We start from the raw sequence: 20136 nt of genomic DNA, 5'->3' as shown, positions 1-20136 counted from the left end.
GTGTTGTGTTTACCTCACAAAGACAAGGTACAGTGTTTGATTATCACCACTGAGAGAAATTAGTTAGGCTTAAAATGGCTGAGAAGGGTAGCTAGCCTAGTGCTAAACTAGGAACATACAAAACCTGTTACTAACGTAAAGTACACTCAGAACTAACCACTGTAAAATACATTTTAGTAAGTCAGTATTTTTTGTCATTTAGAGCAGGATAAACTTATAGATATAAAAATTAACTTCATTATTTTAATTGATCCAGACTGGCCTTAAGTGAGGAGTTGACAAAAAGCACTAACTTAATCCAGATGAATTTCAAAGAGCCTTGAGCAATTGATTTGCATATGTCTACGATGTTAAGTAATGAATCAGAAGGTGAGAAGGAGGACAGTGTTAATCTCATTGTAGCTGTTTTACCAACTTTTGAACTAGAGGGCATATTTTATGACTGCAGGAGCACTTATGCTTGACAATCATACCTATGAAAAAAACAGGCTGCAATGGATACCAGTTGTAAAACAACCACGGACTGGAAAAAACACCAAAAGAAGCAAAAATAACACGTATTAAGCATACTGTCTTTAGTTCTCCACTTTTCATCCACTAGGACTTCTTCACAACAACAAATAACCATAAAAACAGGCATTAAATACATTTTACACTTCATTCAATAAATTAATCAACTAGCTCACAGCCTGTAACAAAACCCACCCAATGAATAATTTAAAACTATTTATCATCTTAAAGGTATAACTAACTACTAATACTAATAGGTTTGACTTTACGCCTACTATCTTTTAAAAAACATTTTATATTAATATGTCCATTTAAACCAGGATATTTATTAGCTATTAACTTTATTTGCCATGGTGTTTCTGTTTTTTTCTAAATCATTTTTATAGCCCCCCCCCCCTCAGATCTTTGGGAACCTGTTCCATTCTGTGGTTGTTTTACAGTTATTTATTTTTTATCATGTTTATCTGTTTATTTTGGATGCCAGTTGTTGTTGACTGATTAAAATATTTTCTAAGTAGATGATTGACAAGTCTAATTTAAAATCATGATTACTGAGACAGGCCAAAGGAAATTACTACATTTAAAAATGTATGTTAGAAATTATGTTTCATATTTTCACATACAATTCATATGTTTTATATTTGCACTTTATGTTACAAACTATAAAATAAAATTCAATAAAAATAACTGCATATGATGAAAAATGTTTGAAATAAAACATGTTTTAATATACTGTTAAGAACCTCATAGGTTAGCTCAGGATACAAAAATGGTTCACATTCCAAAAGGGAATCTATTTATAATACAATGTGTGAAAGTTGTAATTCACTGTATATAGCATGGAAAAGCATGTTAAAAAAAAACATGTGGCAACACTACAAAATTCATCACATTGGCAATAAGAAAATCTCTCACTGTTTCCTTTACCTTTATAATAAACAATGAACCTTTGGCCTAAGCCAAATTCTAAAATGTCAGCACATTGCCCTTCAACAATAACAGTCACTTTGACGCAACAAATGTCAAATAATTGAAAACAAAAAAAATACTATAACTAAAAAAACAAAAATAAAAAACAACCACCATCAAGAGCTTTAATGCTGAAATACAATCCTGAGAGCTTTTGTCTTTATACTAAGACTTCATCAGAGTAACAGGATTGTTACATAGAACATACACACATAAATAGCAGTGAAAAAATTACCCCCCAATCATGAAATAAACACAACTGACTAATTTAAAACCTATCAACTAACAAAATAAAAACCTTTGATTATACCATTACTAGACTAAGCAATACATTGGAATTATATAAAGGAATATAAAAACTAATAAAGTATACTATCCGTATATTTCAACATTAAAGCTCTTTGATAGTTGGAGACATTGGTTGCTTTTTTTATAAATGGCAACTAATCACATGAGAGATCACAGGTTAAAGGTTTATGTTTAACAATAAAAGTTATGAATAATTAATGAAACAGAAATTAGGACAATACTAAAAAAAAAAAAAGATATTGAATTGTGCTGCCTACGACAGTTGAAAGCATTACCTAAGATGGCAAACTTTAATAAAAATGTAAAAGTATTTCAGCAATGTATCAGCAAAATATAGAAAGTTCTTGTGCCTTTTTTTCTTTTAGCATTGTCAGCTATTTTGTTTTCATTGCTGTCTTGGTATTATACAAAAGGTGTAGAGCAGTACAGCTGTCTGTATCGGCAGTCACTTCCTGTGTAAAATTCTGCAAATGACTTCAGAATTCTGTGAAAGGCCTACACATCTTGCAGTTCTTGCCCTCATTTTCCTTCTCTTGCTGCTTAATAAACATTCTTTACAGAAGTTATTTCATTTTTGTGGGCTGTACTATTTGATTATAACAGTGCTATGAATGTACTCTATACAAGATAGCTAGCCGTCAACAAAAGCTTACAATATGAAATGGGTTTTAAGAATTATTAGCCATGATGCTGTCAATCCAGTCTACATATGCTGAAATACGTACATAAACACCTGATTTTTTGCCTCCACAGACACTAGGCCCAAAAGATACAATGCCCTCAACAATTCCATTACATACCAGAGGTCCTCCAGAGTCACCCTAAAAAACAGAAGAGAGAAAGAATGTTAAAAAAATCAAAACTAGAATAATTGCATTAATTCCAATAGAAATAAAGGTATGCAGTATTTATAAACTGTGAGTTGTGTATATAATATGTGAAGTAATGTCAGGAATGTTTACTGTATTATACAACTTAATTTGTTGTTAAATGTTTTAAATAGTTGGTTTCCAGGATATCTTAAGAATTATTTTCCCTGAACTGAACAAAAATAAAATTAAAATTAATGAATATAAATCCGTGTTAGTAGAGTTTATTGATTCATCCGCTTACATCCATACCTGAATATCATTACACCACATGGCAGAGAGATAATGTCATGTGGTGTAATGGCATTCAGATATGGGTCAAGGCGGGTTTTGCCATTACTTTGCTTAGCTTTAAACCTCTGTATTGTTCTTACTGTCCAAGTCTTCCTGCTTCCTTTACTGCTGCATCTGCTGTACCCATGATATTAAATCCATGCCAAATACTACACTATGGCTTGTTCACAAAAGGACTCACTGAATGTGAGGAGAGAGAGAACCAGGGCTTACTTTCAATATTGGCTTGGGATATCCTCCCATTTAGCATCAGGAATATGAGACTTCAAATACCATCTCTTCCAACATTTTAGAAATGCAGCACCTCTGAATGGACAACTACAGTCTGCACTCCTCCTTGCAATTCCGTTTTACTCTCTCTCTCTCTCTCTCTCAGTAATGAAACATGGACTTATTTTGACTTCATGTCATGAAAGTAATATTCATTATAACTAGTTTTAGTGAAACATATCCATAAAAATCAAAACTTAAATGGCACTGTTCCTCTCTGTGTGTCCAGGAGGACAAATTCCCTATATACCCCAAACTCACCTTGTCTAAATATACTCTCTAAACATGCTAACTTCAAGATCACATAAAAAAACACTGTTCTATGATCTCGCTGTAACCATGAAACTGTATAATAGGCTTCCCAAGCTATAAAAAGTAAGAAAAAAAAAAAAAAAACTAAAGAAGCCTACCAAAGTATCATAAAAACAAACACATCTGTTTGATATATGGGATTTCAGGATAGCCTTTCAATCAGATTTGTATTTTTATATTTTGGAGAGTAGATATTTTGGTTGCAGTGGACATTTGTTTATTTATGTATGTATGTTTAGATTAGTGTAGTGTTTAGTGGCAGTATTCTGGATTTGTGTTTTCAGTATTTGTAGATATACACAGCAGAATCTCTTTCAGTGAGACCAATGTACAAACAGAATTTCTGTTTTCCTGCTATTGTGTGACTATGGGGTTAGGCTAAGTAAGTAAAGGTGATTTGACATGCAAAAATGCTTATTTTAGGGTGGGAAAACACCTTCTTTGATGTACAGGAAATGACAAATGGTTTTCCAAAATAGTATGAATCAGAGAATGGTAGAAGAAGACAGAATGCATTTAGTCAAGACCTGGCTTTAAAAAAGTAGGTACAATAAGCAGCAGGTCAATTAAACAAATAGAATACACAATAAATTGTTAAGTAATTCAAATATTTAAATACAAACACAAATGGCAAGAGATATATAGGTCAGTAACATTAATATACAACATATATCCCACCTGAAAGCACTCCTAACTTCTCAAAGCAAAGGTTAAGGCATCTTTTTGTGGATAAAGGGACGCATCCCTTATAACGGCAGCTCTTCCCGTTTGCAGACAGCACTTCTAATTTTCCCATATTTATTCAAATGAGACTCATCCCAAAAGAGGAGATATTCCACAGGACTTTGTAGTGGTGGAGTCCTCACTGTTTGGTGGTCACATGACTCAGTCTAAGAGGGTTAGTCTAGGTATAGAGCCCATCCACCCATCCACCCATCCATCCATCCATCCATCCACAGCCCCTTTTTCCTATTTTTGCACATGGGGTCAGGGTGTCACTTCAACAGTGACAATCATCTACAGTCAAGGTTTACACCACCGTGTAGGTGTATTCTATGTTTATTTTTATTTGACATTTGTTTAGTGGGGATGTCCAACTGGACTAGAAGTCCATTTTCAATCCAGGCCCAAGGAGAAAAGCTCCAAGTACAATAAAAAGCCAGTAATACAATATTTACAAAAGAAGTTTAGCAAACTGAGTAATAGTATAACATTGATGTATATAACATAATAATAAAGAAAACCATCAGAGTATGTGTGGGCTAGTAATAATGCAGCCCATTCATATAATTATAAGCAAAGTAAAAAAGTCATGTGTAGAATATATCTGAGTAATGGGTCTTTAATGTCAAGTCAGCTATATGGACTCACATTATTCTGACAGCCAAATGCTGAGACTTCACATAAAGCATGCATGTGAACACCATCTACCATGCATACACATTCACACAGTATATTCCGACTGACTCACAATAATTCATTTACTTTCTTGCACACTTTTGTTTTACTTCTATACCATCCTGATGTTAATATATTAACTATGAGGTCTCCACTGCTAAAGAAGAAAGGGTAAGAAATTCTTCGAACTGCCCAGCAAACAACTTGCACCATACTAATTACATGACTTTCTCAACATTCACAAAATGCCCATGCATATAAACCACACATGCATGACTACACCGTATCCAGTTCCTTTCAAGGCATATTTGCCCTAAGCACTATTCATACCGTAAAGGTATTCATACATATTCATACTAATGTAGTTTGTAGTCTTGGCATTGAGACATAAGTGCATTTCCTGATAGGTCTATATGACTTGCTTATTATTTGTCTGTATTTGAAAGGTGTAATTTATTTTGAAGGCTTTGCAAATCAAGTGCACACATTTATTCATTCTGTTATTAAATTGTCAAGTGGGTCTGTCTTGCTAGACACTTTTCAGCTGGTTCCCTATTAGGTGATCGAAGACGCATTCTTTCGAATGTGTCTTGACCGAACTTGAAAGCGTGAAATGGCAAAATACTGAAATGGCATATAAGCAAATTCTTTCTCTGGGAAAGAAATTGCTTGGCCGCCTTCGGTATTTTGCCATTTTCGTCACTGTAGTGCGATCTCGGAGTTGGTATATTTAAGTAGGGGGGTGTAGGGGGCACAGCCCCCCACATCAGGGGGTAATGTTTTAATGTTTTTTTTTTTTCTTTTTGGAACAGCGATTTTTTTTCCCTGGAAAAAAAAAGTTGCTGTTCTGAGTGTTTGGGATTGTAAGCTTTCTCTTACATGGGGTTGATTAATCATCGTTTGCTTTTTTAAGTGTTCGATGATATAATATAGACCCTTTTCCACCATGTGCATTTGTCCATTTAAAGTACAAATAAATAATAATTATATGCAATGATACTTTCAGCTACAATAATGTTTTAACAAAGAAAATATCAGGAAGGCAAACACAAAGAGCACAGTCATTCATTCTGCTATAATAACAGTTCAGAAAGGACAAACAATCATGCTACTAAGCTAAAAATAATGGCACTATAAAAGTATTATTTACAAAGCGTGAAGACAGATTAATAATAACATACCTAAGATAAATACATACTAGTGAGTATCACTGTGACATACAGCCAAGTTCATTAAACTGTTTGTACCTAACTTTTAGTTTAATAAAGCTGTTGATTTTAGCTCCAGAAATTTACCTGGCCATATATTGTACCACATAAGGAAATTAGTGTTATACTTATGAAATATAGCAACATAACTCCCTGTCTGTACAAGTTAGGGTAAGTCTGGATCTAGTAAATGAAGAATCCTCATCTGCTTGGGACTGAATAGGGTAAAAGGAAATTTAAAGTCCCTGCAAACAAATGAAGGGTAGTGGTCCAAGAAGAGAGCTTAGAGACTAAGGTGGAAGTAGCCAACAGATGGCTGGTCACTGAGTTTTGCTTCGAGTTATAACAGCAGTGTTCTCTCAAGGGAGACAACCCGACAGATTTGCTAGGTGACATTTGACAGGGTCGTGTATTTCTAGATCAAGCAGAGGTATGAGGATGCATGCAATACTTGAGCTTACAGTGTAACTTAGTGGTAAGACATATTCCTTCTGTTTGGAGATTCAACTCAGCACTGTGTTATTTGTAATTCCAAGCCATAAATAACAATAATAGTTACATTGTTATGCTTCTTTTCAATCTTACTTGTAAAAACTTGGCCGTATAATCTTAATTTGTAATATTTATTCACCTAAGCATTCAAAAAATAATGGTACAATTATATTCTGTGATACTGAAAATAGAAATCATCTATGAAGCCTTCAGCTAAACTAGATTTTTGTAGTGAAATGCAGTGCATCATTTATCTCTGGTACTAGTACAATTCAAGTAAATGTTTAAATATCAGGTCATTATGAGTAAAAATGTTATGTTGGTACATGGAATTTGATTATTAGAAATCAATTTTAATAATAATTATGATATAACAAAGTAACAATGACAAAATGCATGAGGTAAAGAAAAGGTTAAAATCGGAGTTACTTATTGCAAGATGTTAACGTCCCAAGCAGTCTTGACAATTATTGGGCATACAAAGTCTGACATGATAATTTAATGAATACCATTTCTTTCTTATTGTCACAATAATGCAATCAATGTCACAACGTTTTTGTTTTTTTTTTAGTTGAAACTTGTTTAAGTGTTGAGAGCAATAAATTAGCCAGGAATGCATGGTTAGTCCCATTTTCTGACTATCATTGCAGATCGTTTGACCTATGTTTTTATTCATTAAACTAATGCGGCACGTATTCTGCTCCCATCTGGATTGCACCATGCTAGTTTGAGAAAAATAAATGCTTTCTTGCATCCTTCTAAAACCTATTTGCTCTAAAGAGAATTCAGTAACTTGTAGTCCACATGTTCTGACTTAACTAACAGTCTAATGTAACTTTGCTGAATGGAAGAAATCTGTGTGACTTGTTCTTGTCCCTTGATCTGCCTTACTTGAGGAACATTTCAGCCTCCCCACCTGCATTTTCTGCTTACTGTTCTGGCAACATTCCTCTCACATAAGCTTTATTGCTCCCTGCTTCCATCACTGGAATGACATAGGACTAGATTTAGGAGCTGTTAGTCATACGGGCAGTGCCAAAAACAGTTGAGGCAGAAAATGTTTTAGTTGCAAATAATTGTTAATCTGCAAATTTCCTTATTTATTCTTCATATAGCTTTCTTTGCAAACATTCCAGATGGACCTTTTGTAAACAAGTTAAACATTCTCTGTGTGTTTATTTATGTTACGGCCTGTTTAATGCATGTTATGAGTTGAAATTCCTCTGAAGTTAATTGCTTCACTCTTTTTTTATCTCTGACCTTTGCTGCATCTGCACAATTAAGGCATATAAATAGAAACAATCTAAAAATTGCAGTTATCACACTTTCATAACTACTGCTGTCCTTATTCAGGTCCACTCACTAATAAAGTTCTCAATGTTTTCAGTCCTGTCAATTTTCAAAAAAAAAAAAAAAAAAAAAAAAAATCACTTGTGTTTTTCTGCTGTTTCAACACCCCCACCTAGTGGCTATATTGGACACTTACACCCTAATACTAGCTGTTACTAACTACTAGGTAAGCTACTTTGTGATGTTAAAAATGGGATATATAACAAGAATAAAGTTTTACCATTTCTACGGTAAATTAAAAAACCTAAATTAAGCTTGAATTGCAATGTTTAAAATGATTACAAAACAGAAGTTATTATTCCAAAAGCTGGTAGTAGAAAAGCTTTGTTCAGCCTTCATATGTAAATTCTGTTAAATGTTAATGCCATTACCTCACAAGCATCCTTCCGTAGACCTCCAGCACACAGCATATTTTCATTAACATTGCCGTCATGATCACGTCTCCCATTACACACTGTACGACTGATAATTGGAACCTCAACTTCCTGAAGTTTCTCTGGTTTCCTTCCTGAGCTGCTGGTGCTTCCCCATCCAGGAACAAGGCACATGGTACCAGGACTGACATCTTGGTTTACTCTCTGAAACCCAATGGTCTTCACAGCTGGTGAGATGGTCACTTTCTCATTCAACTATTTATTAAAACAAGGAAAATATATATTAGAAAAATTGTTGTTTGGTGGCTGCTTCGTGCAGCATTTGATGGGCACTGAAGCCCACTAGTCATTCTGTGGCACTAATCACCTGTGGAGCTTAGTTTGGGAGCTTTAATAGGTTTTTATTCACTTTAATTTATTTTAAGTTTGTTTACTGAAGTTGAACAGTTATCACAAGTGATCAAATTCAGTTTCAACACAGAATACAAAGAAAGTCAGAATTGTATTTAGTGAGCGGTAGAAAGGGTATAATAAAAATACACAGCTGTAATATACAGGTATTAGCTAACACAATTTGTAAAGTGCAAATATAATTGGAATATACATTATTTACAATAACTCAAGACAATCACATTTGCCATGCACAAGTATTGTACTCAGAATGAAAAGAGTGCCTGAAATTGTCATCAAATCCACATGCCCTCCTCTGTTTGTAAGGAACTATTACACCAAATCTAAACCATTCAGATGAATAAAGTAATTTTAGCCTTAACATCATGCAGATAAGACACATTTTTGCTAGCAAGATGGCCAAGCATAATTGTTAGCACTGTGTTTTACAGACTTAGCATCACTCATTTTTGTGTTGACCTTTGTGCAAGCAGCATCATTATGTTGGTTTGTCAGTGGTGATGGGGTTCTTGCGGGGGTCTGGTCCTCTGTGTCTTTCTGCAAGCCTTTATTTTGCCAGCTCAGGTTTAGTTTAGGTACAGCTATGCAAATTAATCCATGACACATTCAGTCTTCATATCTGACTCATTAATTAGTGATGAAAATTATTATTATGCAACTAGGGCAAAATATCAAAGTATTGTTTTTGACAATAATAGGTGGAAATGTAGCATTCAGGTTATAAATAGTTGAAATGCATACGTACAGCACAATGTTAGCAAATAACTGCTGCCCAAAATGACAGAATGAGTCTAGCTTTGTAGACACCAATAATGGCCCAACTCCATGTTTATGAATTAAAACTAACAAAGCTCATAAGCAGCAAGTTACGTACAGATTTTGTCATTAATCAGGACTCTTATCTACCTACTGCAGAATGACACTTCTCTCAGACCAAGCCATTTTACACTAGGAGTGCCCAGCTGTCTGATATCAATGATTAGTGACATTGAAGGAACCTAATATCTTGATGTCAAGTGCTACTAACTACAAGTCCATTTTTTTTGAAAGCTAAAAATGTTCCCCACCTGTCCACCACAATGTCCACCAAATGGTATCCCAGACTTGTTTACAGAGAATCTAGAGGAAGTCTAATTCCTCATTAATGGTAATTGTACTAGTGACACGGTGCATGCTCATTTTTCTGGTGTTAATTCCTGAAACAAAGAAAATTGCTCATTATCTGCAACTTTTCTCAGCTGCATGCATTGTAGCCACCACCCTACACTTCCCATTTTATCTATCATAATCACTCACAGCTTCAGATCTCCTTTCTACGTCTTCTATGAGGTGAATGTGAAGATAGGTGAAGGCTGCCAGCCTAGCCAGATAGAATTTTGTACATAATTCTGTCATTTGTAAATATTAATATAAGCCACAGGCTTGTTCTCTTAAATGGGAAAAATGGTGTTAAATGTGGAACTGCAAAAATGTAACAACAGTGCACTCTGCTGTAACAAAGCTGATAAGTCAATTCTTTGATGTCAAAACTCGGAGCCGAGATGTCTAGATAAAGGCAGTCTGCCTATTGTTTTGAAGCCAGAGTTAATGGCTAGAATTTGCATGTATAACTTCTTTTATTGTTCTGGCTTCCTGACCAGCTGCAAGATCAAGGGCTATTAACCTCTGAGAGCCTGTTAGCCTGGGAACCGGAAATAAATGATGTAATCTGAAATGAATCAGTGGTACTGTGTTATCAATTTAAGGACAGAAAGAAGGAGAGCATTTGAGCATTTGTCTTGAGAACATCCAACTCACCACTCTGCCTGTGTCTATATGTAAGCTGGATTTTAGAACTGTGTTTTCTCTTAGATATAGCTAGGAAATGGGTCTATATTATAAACATGAATGTTTACTTACCCGTATACCTAAAAGTCGACACATATCTACTGAAGTGCAATGCCCTAAACCGTGAAATTCAAAAAGGTGAACTGTTATAGTTGTCCCACCCCACCAGCCGCTACATATTACCTACACAAACAAACTAAATAAACCATATACATACACTGACCAAAACCCTACTTCTAACCCTAAACTAAACCCTACTTCTAGCCCTATACTAAATCTTGCATATACCACCATGTATGGACTTAACTTAACCTGCACCCTAACCCTAAGGTCTGTAACTATCGCACACTTACCTTACGGAGCTATACCACAGAAGGGCCAACCATGATGATTCAATGTTTCTGATTTCGCACTTCTGGACGATCAATGTTTTCACAGTTCGATGAAGACGTGTCGACGTTTAGGCATTCGGGTAAGTAAACGTTCGTGCTTATAATATAGACCCCTAGGAAATAGGAAGATTAGACTAATTTGTTTTTCTGTGATGTCAGAACTTTTCTACTGTATTATTTTAAGTATTTCTCTGTCTCTGAACTCTTGACTAGCACTGTGTAGTAAGAAGTATTGTCTTGTGTTTTTATTATTATTTATTAAATATTTTTTAACCTTTCAGCTGTGGCTGTTTCTTGCAGAGATAATTTAAGCACTAAGAGTACATTACATGTATATAGTGATACTGTACCAAGTCATTCCAAATAAGTCTTGACTGTTCAGTCGCACTTACCATTTGGATAATGATATTGCAAAGTATAATTGGACACCCTTTCTTAAGAGCCTTTGAGTAGCTGATAAATATTAGCAGGGTGGTGGCAGTGATTTCTTCCATATAGTCTGGGTAAAAGGGGCACAGCTGGAAAACTTGTGCCAGCCTTCCCCAGAAGTGTCTGTGTGGTTGTATAAGCTCATATCTCAAAGTGTGTGTGTGTGTGTGTGTCGGCTACTTGGGCAGTGACACAAAGCACTGGTTGGACAGAGAGGGTGCTGGAGGTTTTAGCTTGCCCACTAGGCTGAGATCCGGACCCTATAACTGTGCCAGTGGGAAGTCTTACTGGGGACCTGGCTTGTTGGCTGTTGGTGAAGCACCCACCAAGAGGAGAAAACGCTGAGAGAAGAAAGGAGCCACTTTTGAGACTTTATTTTTCCTCTGTTTATTTGCTAAGTTTTTCTGCATAGCCACCTATTTTGAACATTTTCTGGCTTGTTAAATTTGATTTCTGCATTAGTAACTGTATTTAGAGCACAACCTAGAGCTGTTTACTGAATTTCCTGTTTGCACTTATTTTTAAAATCGTTTTTTTCTCAAAACTTGCATTTTATCTGTCTTTGGCCTAGCACTCTTGTGTGGGGTCATTTACTGCACTGTTATAACTTGTTGATACTTGTTAACCTCTGCTATCTCTGAAAAAACAAAAAAACAAAAAAATCTTGCTTTTTTACCACTTTTCTGAGATTTAAAAAAGTTCAGTTACAGGCTTGCTGTTCTTGAACTGTTTGTAAGTTTCTGTGAGGCCATTTTTTGCTTGGGCTAAAGGAAAGTCTCTCTGTTGATCAGTGGCAGTGAAAAATATTGAGCAGCCTGCCTGCCCCTGTGGGAGTGGTTACCGACTTGAAACTGTAGTCTTATTGGCCATTTTGGGTCAATTCCAAAACTCCTTCATCTTCCTCTCTTAAAACCTGGTTGCCTCATGGTTTTGGCATCTTTTCAGGCTTGTTGGCTGTTGGTGAAGCACCCACCAAAAGGAGAAAACACTGAGAGAAGAAAGGAGCCACTTTTGAGACTTTAAGTATTTTTCCTCTATTTATTTGCTAAGTTTTTATGCACAGTCGCCTATTTTGAGCATTTTCTGGCTTGTTAAATTTTATTTCTGCATTAGTAACTGTATTTAGAGCACAACCTAGAGCTGTTTACTGAATTTCCTGTTTGCACTTATTTTTAAAATCGTTTTTTTCTCAAAACTTGCATTTTATCTGTCTTTGGCCTAGCACTCTTATGTAGGGTCATTTACTGCACTGTTATAACTTGTTGATGCTTGTTAACCTCTGCTATCTCTGAAAAAACAAAACAAAAAAAAAATCTTGCTTTTTTACCACTTTTCTGAGATTTAAAAAAGTTCAGTTACAGGCTTGCTGTTCTTGAACTGTTTGTAAGTTTCTGTGAGGCCATTTTTTGCTTGGGCTAAAGGAAAGTCTCTTTGTTGATCAGTGGCAGTGAAAAACATTGAGCAGCCTGCCTGCCCCTGTGGGAGTGGTTACTGACTTGAAACTGTAGTTTTATTGGCCATTTTGGATCAATTCCAAAACTCCTTCATCTTCCTTTCTTAAAAGTCCTCTTTTGCGCAGTTTTGCGTGTTTTTGAGCATAGCGCAACAACGGGCAGTGCCGCCTAATTGGGTTTAAACTATTCCTGGCTCCACAAAGTCTGCTCTTCGCTTTTTCCCTTAGAACTGCTCTGTCTATCAATTTAAACACCATATTCTCATTCTAAGGCCCTTCACTGGTCCAGTTAAGTAATCCTACAAGTTAGCACTATTAAACCATAAGCACTACTTACTCTTATACTCTCTACGATTACCCTGTCCTTTATTGATCCATCTTAAATTCAGTTTCCCTGTTACTCTAGCATGTCCAAAGGTCAGTCAATGGTTTCCTCTCCAGTCCAGCTGGTGAATCTGGGAATTTTGAGGCAATTTTACAACTGTCTCATGTACACGGAAAACCCTCTCCTCCTCCAAACAGGTTCAAATATATGTGAGAGATGCAACTATTTAGCCAAACTGGAGGCTGAGCTCTCTCATCTCAAAACTGGTGTAACCAGTCAGGAGGAGAAGGTAACCTCACACAACACAATTCTGGTATCACATAGTCCCACCACATCAGCGAACCAAACACATAAATACACAAAAACATACTCAGAGGCTCTAAATAAAAATCTACCTAAGCAACAGAGACCTCCAAAGCAGACATCCAAGCAAACGCTACTTCAAAACAAAACACACACAACACATAACCCACAAAGTCAGTGTGCCAAGCAGCCACAGCCCTTAAGGCTGAATAACACACCTGATACTCTTGTTATAGGTGACTCTATTGTCAGACACACTGACGTCCCGCTCACCAGGCTGAATAAAGAGAAGGTCACGGTGAGCTGCCTGTCAGGTGCTAGGATCCGCCACATAACGCAAGCACTCAGGTCACTCCAAAGCAAATACAAATATGACTCAGTCATTGTACATGCTGGTGTGAATGACCTGAGACGTACCTCCCTGGACTACATGAAAAGAGACATAGAGGAGCTCTCTGATCATGTAGCCCAGGCTGGTATGACCCTGACCTTGAGCAGCATCTTACCCTCACCTAGAATGATGCCACAGTACAAAGACAAAATGATCGATTTTAACAATTGGCTAAAATGTTGGTGTCATTCAAAGGAGATCCAGTGTCTGTCAGCCTGGGATGACATGCTCGACAAGCCACGTTGCTTCGCTAGAGATGGCTTGCACCTGTCACCACTGGGCTTTCGGATATTGGCAAAGGCTCTTGCCACCCCATAGTGTCTTTTTTAGGCAAGGCTCAAAAGTCAAACCCACCCCCATAGACAGCACAAGGAACAAGAAACTAAGGGTAATGCTGCTAAACGCCAGAAGTCTTAACCTCAAGATGCACGCACTCGAAGCTCTCCTCAGTATGCAGAACATCGATATCTGTGCAGTAACAGAAACCTGGTTCAAGGCTCCAGAGAGCACCCCAGCACTACCAGGCTATACCTCGTATCATGCTTTTCGGCCCCAAAACCCGGACCGAACCACAAAAGGAGGGGGAGTTTCCATATTTATCAAGGATATCCACACCTCCAGGTTAGTGGCATTGCACGAAGTATCGGAGACCATCCATGTGCAACTAACAGTGGGCAAGACTGCATTTCAGTTTATAGCATCCTACAGACCACCCTCTCAAAGTCAGGAATCCCATTCGGCCTTCCTGAAAACATTGGAGAACATGAAGATCTCTCTGAACACCATTATATTGGGTGACTTCAACTACCCAAACATTGACTGGGAGCACTACTCAAGCCCCAGCATCTTAGCCCAAAGATTCCTGGAAATTATAAACTCAAATGCTATGGAACAACTAGTCACCACTCCCACAAGAGGGGACAACATACTAGACCTGATCATTACCAACATGGGGACTCTATGCTCCACACCAGAAGTATATCCCTCATTGGTAAGATCAGACCATAAATTAATTTCACTGGATGTCCACATCCCGACCCCACCCCCAGCCCAGAAAACCACAGTGAAAAACTTTTCAAAAGTGAACTTCTCACTTCTCAAAACCGAAGTGGAATCCTTCAAGGCCCCAGGGCCAGTGGAAACTACAGCCCAAACTGCAGAATCCTATATAAATGCATTCTATGGACATCTCCAGGAATGCATGGATCATGCTATCCCAAACAAAACCAAGACCCAATCATCCAAAGGCAGGCGTCCAGTCTGGTGGACCCCTGCCATAAATAAACTGTACAACAGAAGGAGGAAGCTACTACATGATAGAGCAAAATCCCTAATAGGGAAGGCATCTCTGATCAGTACTAGCAAAAAATTACGATCCCTCATAAAATCCTCCAAGGCCAGCTTCAAGAGAAAAATTGTACAGGACACCAAAGACAATCATAAGGCTTTTTTCAGTTATGTTAGAAACCTGGGATGCAACTCCCAGACTTGTTCTGAGTTGATTCTAAATGACAAAAAATACACCGAACCCACAGACATCGCCAATATCCTGGCAGACAGGTTCAGTGCAAACTTCTTCACTCCCCCCCCACAAAAGAGCAAGTATCTATCCCGGCAGAGGGCTGCCTCCCAAACAACTCAGATGCTCAGGTGAAGGTTGCCCTCTCCAAAGCAAAAAACACTGCTTCCATGGGACCAGATGGCGTCCCAGGTTGCGTCCTACATGAACTACAAGAGGAACTAATCCCTCAAATAAAACAGCTATACAATCTCAGTCTCACTACAGGATATGTGCCCACAGAATGGCGTACAGCAACAGTGGTCCCACTCCACAAAGGTGGAGCCTCTACGGTCCCTGGAAACTATCGCCCCATAAGCCTGACTAGCTTAGTCTGCAAGGCTATGGAGAGGATCATCATGGAGCTCATAAACAAAGACATTGGGGACCTACAGACACTAGATCCTACCCAGTTCGGCTTTGTCAAGGGCAGATCCTGCCTTTTGAACCTGGTTGACTTCTTTGAAACAGTCACCAAAGCCATAGATGAAGGGAAGGTAGTCCACACAGCCTATCTGGACCTTGCAAAGGCATTTGACACAATACCCCACTCGGGCATCATAGATAAGCTATCCAGCTTAAATATAAACCCCTATGTCACAAGATGGGTGCAAACTGGCTCAAAGACAGAACCCACAGAGTGAGAGTTGCTGGAGCCATGTCAGACTCGAAACCGGTCACAAGTGGCATCCCACAGGGTTCTGTCCTGGGACCACTCTTGTTCGCTATATACTTTTCCGAGGTACAGGCAAACGTGGGAGGACTATGGCTCACCAAGTTCGTAGACGACTGCAAACTGGGCGCCATAATCAACTCTCCAGCTGACACAAACATCCTTCAAAAGGTCTCACAGAGACAAATAAGTGGTGCCAGTGCCATGGTTTAAAGCTAAATGCCAAAAAATGTATAGTCATACCCTTTGGCAAAACAATGTGCCCACAAATTACCACATAGGTGGAAACCCATTAAGTACAGAGAAAGTTATTAGGGACCTGGGGACCCAAGTTGATAGCAATCTCTCTTTTGAAAACCACATTGCCAAAGTGGTTAGAAAGACCTTCTACATAGCCCACCTCATCACGAAGGGTTTCACATCTAGATCAAGAGAGGTAATTGTGCCCCTTTATTCATCCCTCATCAGGCCCATCATAGAATACAATGCCCCCTTTGGGATGTACCTTACCCGACACCTGCAGCAATTAGAAAGACCCCAAAAGTATCTCACCAAGAGGTCTCAAACAGATGCCATATGCTGCTCGGTTAAAAAAACTCCAGCTCTACTCAGTTGCATACCGCCTACTTTGAGGCGATCTATGCCTGACATACAAAGCTATGTCAAATCCAGAATTAATGGACATGCTCCACCTCAGTAAATCTAAATCCCTTAGAGCCACACGTTCGAGGGACTTGAATCTCAGCACAGAAATAAATAGAACTTGCTGGAGGGACAGGTTCATAACCCAGAGACTCCCTTCGCTCTGGAATAGAATTCCAGTTCATGTGAGGCAGAGCACCTCACTGAATCTCTTCAAGAAGAATCTCGATAAGTGGATGGGGGATCGTAGGTTTGTCCCAGGGATTACTCCCGTGTCACTATTGGACAGAGGCACAGTAAACTAAACCTTAAAAAGGGCACACTATACTCAAATCAAGGGGTGGCGTAAGCCATACAGAATCGGGCTAGGCTTATAATTGCCCCAGGGCAGATATCCTAGTATGAACCTATGAACCTATGAGAGAAAGGGAGAAACCAGCCCCAGACTGACTGTGATCTCTCTGTGCGCTCTTAAGGGAAATTATACTTTACTGTGTGTGTATTTATTATCCTTTGTCTATATGGATGCTCCTCACTGGTGTTAGTGGTGAGGATTGAGGCTCCTTGATTGCTGGGCCAGTGCACGGGCATCACAGTGAAAGAAGCATGTTTTTTCAGCTGAAATAAATGTCTTTCTTTCTTTTTCAGCAGCCACATATATGATAAGTTCCTATTTGCATTGTCTTGTAATGCTTTCAACTAATAACCACAGTTTAGCTACTTCTTCATATCTGGATCCCAATTTTCAGTCTGTTGTCTATTAAATTCTGTCTCATGAACTGCGATTCTCTCATTGTTAAATTATTTCATCAAAGATAATTTCATATTGTGGCTTTGAAATCACCACTCATGACAGCGTTTATATTTTGGCAGTGCTATTGTTCATGAAGTAGAATTTCAAGTTGTCTTTGCTGGAAATATTCTAAGATGTACTTCAGAGTGGTTAGCTACTAATTTTGTACTTATCTGGTAAATGTTTACTTATACATTTGCCAATTTTCAGTTTCCTCATGCCCAGATTGTCATAATTCCATCTATGAAACTAACCTCATGAACTTCATTGTTATCAGTGGGTAGTTCACTCCTAAAACTGATAACATATGAGTATAAATTAGCACAACAGAAAGGACTTGCAGCTTTATAGTGCCATGGTTCATAAAAAGGTTAGTAAGATAAATAATTGGACAGCAGCCACTAAATGCTTGATAACTGCCATTTTTTATGCACTGCTGCCTGAAACAGTATTTGCTCTTCACATATGAGTTTAATTCATGTCCAGACATTCAGCTTCCAGTGAGGCCTCTCTCTCCATGAAATATGGCACAGTCCCAAAAAATCTGCCCTACAAGTTGTTTTAAGAATTATTCTATAACATCATACTTTCAATGAGATATTTTAATTTTTTTACCATTTTGCTTCATGATATATAATCTTCGGAAGGGTATATCAAAAATCTGGAAACAAGTACTGAAGCTAATCGCATTTATGAACTTGTATTTTTAGTTTTCAGACCATAGAATGATCAACCATATACTTGCAAGGTAATACTCAGTCTGTTCTGGACTCATTCTATGATAAATGTATATATATTCAAAACTCCCTCTTTCTAGCAATGCACAGAAGGCTAAAAGGCCAGTTCTGCCCATGGGTCAACTGTGCTATACGACTGCAAGCAAAACAAAGACATAAAGCACTCTGCAACAAAGACACATTGCACCAAACCTACCAGACCTGATAAAAGCAGCTGGACTTGCTATTAATGTAAGGAAGCTTACCTGAGATTACAAAACATTTCTGGAAGGCAGTTATACAATTGACAGGACAAATCACAAATAAGAGCTACCCTATAGTCCAAACAACATAGACATACTAATAACTCATTTTCTACGAAATACAAATAATTTCTGCTCCATATTATCCATAAGCTAATTTACTGTTCTTCTAATCACACTACAACACAATCTCCTCACACTAATTTGCCATCCCCAAATCTGTAAACCTTTACTGAGTAAAGTGCAACTTCCCACTTCAAGTAAATCTCAAACAAATATCTAAATAACTGCAGCAACTGGACATCAGCATGGGGCAAAGTTTAACATATTACACCTAGTATAAGAATCGCATCCTTCCATATCCCAGAATCACTGACATATATTTAACCTCTCCCTTATTTCAGGTATTGTCCCAAGCCAATTCAAGCATGCCATTATAGTCCAGTACATAAGACTTCCTCTTCTAATGACTGCAGGTACTAAAGGCCAATATCTAATATATTCCCTATTGCCAAACTCTTTGAGAAAAAATATATAAACACCTTTTCCATTACATAAATTCTTATGGTCTGTTCTGTGACCAACACCTTGGATTACAAAATGGCTTTATTATATGCCAATGAAGAAGTAAAAAATGTGTACACATAATTTAAAATATAAAAACCTTAAACGTGGCTCAATGTTTTAATGGACGTTCCTTAAGAAAAGGTTTAAGACTAGATGTACCATTCAAACCTGGAGGTTTGTCTGCGTTCAAAAGTAAAATCCATTCCTGTTCTGCTGCTTTATGTGCACACATTTTTTACTTCTTCATTTTGCATATACCTTTTAGTGTTAATTGATTTGCATTGCCTCTAATAACTGATTGGTTGGAATTTGTTTAAATTCAAATGTGTTTCATTCATCAAACAGTCTGAGGAAGTGATGTGATAATCGCGAAAGTGCTTACTTTTATTCTTTGTTGTGTTATTAAATTTTCTTTTACCCCAGCCTTGTTGGTTCGGTACTTTATTTTCAGTTTATATTTATATGTTTGTTTTGGTACCGTCCCTTATTCTAGTCCTGTATATTTCTTTATTACATTTTGATCAAACTCAGACTTTTGATTATCTGTGCACCCAAATCATTCTGTTTATTTCCTGACCAGAAGTATTTCACAGAAAGAATTAAAATCACCTGCTAGGTATAGTTTGATTCACTGTCCCATATAGATTTTTATCTCTGAGTGTAAACCATAGCCAAGTCTCTTTTTGTGTCTACTGTCAGGGATTTATTTTATCCATTTGTTAACCAGGTAAGCCCACTGAACAAAGTGTCCCTTTTCAGGGATGACCTGGGAATACTGTCTGGTTAAGTCACTTGCTGAAAGTCACATAGTAGGCCAATGGAGGTATAAGGAATCAAACCATGTACCTTTGACTACAGGAAGCAGTTCACTAAGAGTGCAAAGCCTTAATCCACTACCCTTGCAGTTAGGCTGCACAGATAATGCTGCGCAACTACACAAAGCTTGCACAGCTCTGTGATCATACTCAGCAATGAGTATGGTAATTATACACTCAAATGGAGACAAATAGCACCATGGGGCACATAGCTCCACTCACA

At 37.6% G+C, this 20136-nt stretch overlaps 1 protein-coding gene across 2 annotated transcripts in view; it reads right to left on the bottom strand.

Annotated features, from left to right (window-relative positions):
• Positions 1-1216: 1216 nt before the first annotated feature.
• LOC122787204 (complement factor D-like) overlaps positions 1217-20136 on the bottom strand; it is a 51829-nt gene continuing 32909 nt past the window's right edge. For both annotated transcript variants that reach the window (XM_044053794.1, XM_044053795.1), the window contains 2 exons: positions 8353-8610; positions 1217-2609 (listed from right to left, as the gene is read on the bottom strand). In XM_044053794.1, coding sequence (XP_043909729.1) covers positions 2457-2609; positions 8353-8610 — 411 coding nt within the window. In that variant the 3' untranslated portion in view covers positions 1217-2456. The remainder of the gene's footprint in view (positions 2610-8352; positions 8611-20136) is intronic.

This window comes from Protopterus annectens, chromosome 13.part0 (assembly GCF_019279795.1).
Source record: "Protopterus annectens isolate FY-2018-M chromosome 13.part0, PAN1.0, whole genome shotgun sequence".
Classification (NCBI taxonomy): Eukaryota; Metazoa; Chordata; order Ceratodontiformes; family Protopteridae; genus Protopterus; species Protopterus annectens.
The sequence above is the reverse complement of the archived record's forward strand: the minus strand, read 5'-3'. Positions and strand labels throughout refer to the sequence as shown.